Source organism: Orycteropus afer, unplaced genomic scaffold (genome assembly GCF_000298275.1).
Source record: "Orycteropus afer afer isolate SDZICR_OR568_19922 unplaced genomic scaffold, OryAfe1.0 scaffold00083, whole genome shotgun sequence".
Classification (NCBI taxonomy): Eukaryota; Metazoa; Chordata; class Mammalia; order Tubulidentata; family Orycteropodidae; genus Orycteropus; species Orycteropus afer.
In genome coordinates, this window is record NW_006921670.1 from 9,578,738 (window position 1) to 9,583,756 (window position 5,019).

The 5,019-nt window shown below is 55.5% G+C and overlaps 1 protein-coding gene across 1 annotated transcript in view; it reads left to right on the plus strand.

The window, feature by feature from the left end:
- PNPLA3 (patatin like phospholipase domain containing 3) overlaps positions 1-5,019 on the plus strand; it is a 50,755-nt gene that overhangs the window by 11,925 nt on the left and 33,811 nt on the right. The window contains exons 2-3 of the mRNA XM_007941800.2: positions 934-1,166; positions 3,322-3,387. Of these exons, the coding sequence (XP_007939991.2) occupies positions 934-1,166; positions 3,322-3,387 (299 nt within the window). The remainder of the gene's footprint in view (positions 1-933; positions 1,167-3,321; positions 3,388-5,019) is intronic.

Sequence of the window (5,019 nt, forward strand, 5' to 3'; positions counted from 1 at the left end):
GAGAGTGGGCACCTCCCAGAACATTGTTTTGCGCCACTCCCAACAGAAATACTCCAGGTGGACAACTTCAGCAATCAGGAGCTCCTCAGTTGCTCATAGCAATTCCCACCTTGGAGTTTACAAAGACTTATGGGTAGAAAAGCCACACTAAGTAATTTACTACACCACACTTGGGGACCACCAAGTCTGGGTTTTGTCAGGAGCAACTCCCCATGTTCCAGGAGCACCAGTTTCTTCTTTAACCCCACCTCTCAGGGGACATGCACTCAGTGGCACTTGGGTGCGGGGGAGGAGTGTCCCTTGGACTGTGGCTTCAGCACAGCTCTGCGGAGTGCGTGGGAGCCTTTGCACATGTACAGCGTTGCCCCGTGTGCCCAGGCCAGTGGGGCCTTGTGTGGGGGGAGAGTTGGGGACTGGGGTCAGAGTTGGGTCAGGATGGCATATATGGCCGGCTGAGTCCCCGGCCAGACATGCCTGTGGTGATCCTGAATGCCGGGCACATCAGCCAGCGGGGCCCGCTCGGTGAGTGAGCTCAGATGGTGCGTGAACATGTACAAGCTGACTGTTGGCGTCAGCCACCACTGAGCTGGCCCCCTGGGTGGGTGCTGTCATCCTTTCTGTTAGCACCCAAGGGTTTAACTGTTCCACCACCATGGCTCCTTAGAGAAAATGAATTTCCATCATATGCTTTATCTAACCCAACATATCTGAAATACTGTCATTTTCCCGTGTCGTATACACATCAGTATATGAATCATTCGTGATATATTTCACTTGTGTGTGTTCCACACACCTCCAAGCATATCAGCCACATTACAAGGGCTGCTGGCCGCCCTGTTGGAGAGTGGGCCCCTGGAAGGGTTTCCGGCTTCCTTTCCGTCTGGTCTCTGGTCGGGGCAGTCCCTCACTCTTACGTTTGTCTCCTGCCCCCAGACCGGCTTGCCCAGCTCTTCGTGGCCTTTAACCAGCACGCCAGGAGGTATAACTTTGGGAGCCTTCACCTGTCCTTCAACATAGCCAACTTCATCCGGGACCTACTGCACACACATCTCCCAGCCAACATCCACCAGCTCGTCTCAGGCAAAATGTGCGTCTCGCTCACCAGGGTGTCCGACGGGGAGAACGTGCAGGTGTCTGACTTCCAGTCTAAAGACGAAGTCGTGGATGTAAGTAGTCTCCTTCCCTGGGTTTTGTCACATCACGAAGGGGGTTGACTTCTTTTGCGTTGGAAACCGCACAGAAGGGCCACCTGCCCCGTGTCTTAAGTTGTAAAACATCGGTCACGCGGGTGCTGGTTTGCCTTGTGTATCAGAGCGGCGTGAGCTCCGTGTGCGTTAGTGTGCTGGCGACAGCCTGTCAACCCTGAACGTTGTGGGGCGGCGTCACGTTCGATGTTTCCTACAGATCCCTCAAGACTGGGCTCACGACCACTTCCTCCAGGGGACCATCTCAGTGGGCCCCTCACCCCGACATGTCCTGTACACATTCCGTAACGAGGACACGTGCTGAGGGGAAGCCCCACTAGGGTGGGGACTTGTCTCCTCTGCCTCCGTCTTCAGGGTCCGACACAGAAGATCCCCTGCAAATGCCTTTTGTCCTCGTGTCCCGGTGCTGCCATCACAAGCCTCACTGAGTGGGTGGCTCTCGAGAACAGAAATGTCTCACCGTCCTGGTGGCTGGGAGGCCACGGCTGGAGTGCCAGCAGGACCACACGCTCCCCCCGTCTCTCTGCCCTGGGGAGCTTGTGTCTCGTTCAGCTTCTGGGGGCTCCGGGCATGTCTTTGCTTGTAGATGGGGCCTCACATTGTGTCACCTCCCTGTTTCCGCATCAATTTTCTCCTTTTACAAGACACGGACCCACTGCTGTTGAGTGGATTCCGACTCATGACGACCCCACGGGACAGGCCCCTAGGGTTTCCATGGCTGTAATCAGACAGTAGTTTGTTGTGATCCAAGGAATTTTCATGGGCTAATTCTGAAAGGAGATCCCTGGGTCTTTCTTCCTAGTCTTGTCGTAGTCTGGAAGCGCTGCTGAAACTTACTACCAGGGATGACCCTGCTGGTGTTTGAAATACTGGTGGCCTACCTTCCAGCCTCCTAGAGAACACAGGTTACCCCAGTGCAACATGCTGACAGACAGAGCTGGGCTCTGGTACAACCTCGTTTAGTTCGGCTGATGATCAAGTCCCTGCTTCCATACGAGGCCACAGGTGCAGGTGCCGGGCTTCAGACTTACACCTGACTTTTAGAGGAACACAATTCCATCCCTGATCCCATTGATTTTGGCTGGAGCTTTTCATAAAACCTCCTTGGCTGCACAGGGAGGAAGTGGGAAGAGAGCTGTATGGGGAATTGCAGTCAATGTCGTGAAACAAAATGTGTATGAATTGCTGTCTGGAAAATGCATTTGCTCTGTCAGCTTTCCCTCGGATCACAGTGAAATGTTGTTACAAAGTTCCTGGGATGAAGGACTTGACTTCACCCAGGTCCGTACAGACAGCAGCCCGGCCCGTTCCCCAGCAGCCCGGTGCCTCCTCTGCAGGGCCTTGTTTCCAGAGGCCTTCTCTAGACAGCCAGCACCTGGCCTGCGTGACTGGTCCTTATCAGCACCCCGCCCTGCCTTGCTCTCCAGCTCTGTGCTGCTCAAAGTGTGGTCCTCGGACCGGCAGCATCAGCATCCTCTGGGAGGGTGACAGCACGCAGTGTGTCAGGCCGGCCCCGTCTACTGCATCAGAGTCTTGGGCTGGGCTCCGGAATGGGTGTTGCTCAGGGCGTTCAGTGAGTACCAGTGTTTGAGCAGCACTAACTGAGCCCCTCCCCACCCTGGCCTGCCCGCCACGGCCCTGTGCGGCTCTTGTGTGGGAGCAGAGACAGAAGTCCACAGACGCTGGAGATTGGAGCCACACACCTAAGACACGAGTGTGTGTGTTGGCTGCGCCTGCTCTTGGCCTGGTGGTTAAAGCATCTACTCTGTGCAGGGAGCATTTGCCGCTGTGTTGTCCAGATGATTTGGAGCAGGCCTGCGAGGGGCCGTGTTCCGGGTGGTGTGGTCAGTTAGGCACTTTTCCATTAGCAGATGGAAAGGTTGGCGGTTCAAATCCAGCCAGCGGCAGCTTGGAAGACGGGCCTGGTGACCTGCGTCTGAAGGTGACAGCGTTGAAAATCCTGTGGAGCAGTTACACTCTGCCTGTGCCTGCGGGGTCACCATGAGTCAGAGTTGACTTAGAGCAACCGGTGTGGTTTCCGTGTTTTTCTAAGGGCCCCGGGGGATGAAGGTGGCGCGGTCCTGGCCGGGCTTTCACCCCGTCTTTGTCTTCACAGGCCTTGGTCTGTTCCTGCTTCCTCCCCTTCTTCTCTGGCTTCATCCCCCCTACCTTCAGAGGCGTGGTAAGTCTGCTCATCGATTGATTTATTCAGTGTGTGTGTGTGTGTGTGTGTGTGTGTATGATTCAGGTGAAAGTTTGCAGAGCAAATTGGTTTCCCATTCAGCAATCAAGACACGTTCTCTCCTGGGATGCTCACTGCAGTCCCCACACTGTGACAGCACTCTGCCCGCGTCCTCCCTGTGCCCACCGGTTCCCTTCCTCCTTCCTTCCTAGCTCTGCCCCTGGGCACGTGCTGTCCTCTGGATGTCATGTGCTTGATTGCTGGAACAGTGCACACCCTCCTGATAACGCTGTTCACTTTACAGCCTGTCATTTGCCTGACAGCTGGCTCACGTTCAGTCTCGGGGTTTCCACCTGTTTTCATCAGGCCAACAGGCCTGGTCCTTTTTTTATAATTTTCAGTTGTGTTCCACATTTTTCTCCAGTCTATCAGGGACCTCCTACTGTGACCCCTTTCAGCTGGTTGACTGGTCAGCAGCGGTCGCCGGCACCATCTGGTTCCCCTGGTCTCAGGGTCGTGGAGGCTGGGGTTCCCGTGGTCCCTTGGTCCTTTGGACTCATCGTTGCCTGCATCTCTGGTTTTCTCCACTCTTCTTTGCTCTGGACGGGGAGAGACCAATACTTGCATCTTAGAGGGCTGCTGACAAGCTTTTCAGACCCCAGTTGCTACTCACCGAAGGAGGACGTAGAACGTTGCCCTTGTGACTATGTTATGCCAGTTGACCTTAGTGTCCCCCAAGACTGTGGTCCTGACCCTCCAAACCCACTGACTCAGTCCCTCAAGGGGTAAATGTGCATTTTGGCTGTTGCTAAATCTGAGGTGGGAGTTGGGGGAGGAGGGTGGCAGCCCCGCTCCAGGGGTAGAATTCTCTCCTTCCGTGCGGGAGACCTGGTTCAACCCCCAGCCAGCGCACTCAGGAGTCACCAGCTGCCTGTCAGTGGAGGCTTGCATGTTGCTATGATGCTGGGCAGGTTTCAGCCACGCCTCCAGAGTAAGGGGGACCAGGAAGAAAGGCCTGGAAATCTACTCAGAAGAAACCAGTGAAAACCCCGTGGATGGCAGGAGGCCCCACCCGTTGTGTATGAGGTCTCCAGGATTTGTGGGCCCAGTCAGTGGCACCAGCGGGTGCCAGGGTGGCAGGTTCCTTCTCCCGGTGACGAGCACAGCTCTTCCTGTGAGCACCCAGGGACCTGCCAACACACAGCCTCCTGCCTCTGGCTGTTCAGACAAAGCAGCCACAGCTGGTCCCACTTCCAGGCTGCCTGGCAGCCAAGCCACTTTGTGTAATTAATCACCCAACAGGAGCTCTGGTGGCACAATGGTTAAAGCATCTGGCTGCTAACCAAAGCATTGGTGGTTCAAAGTCATCAGCTGCTCTGCGGGAGAGAGATGAAACAGTCTGTTTCCATGAAGATTGACAGCCTTGGGCAGTTCCACTCTGTCCTCTAGGGGCCCTGTGGGTCAGAATGGACTCCAGGGCAGTGGGTGTGGTTTGGGCTTTGCTTCTGTGAAGACTGACAGCCTTGGAGACCCTGTGGGCAGCTCCACTCTGTCCTCTAGGGGCGCTGTGGGTCAGAATGGACTCCAGGGCAGTGGGTGTGGTTTGGGCTTTGCTTCTGTGAAGATTGACAG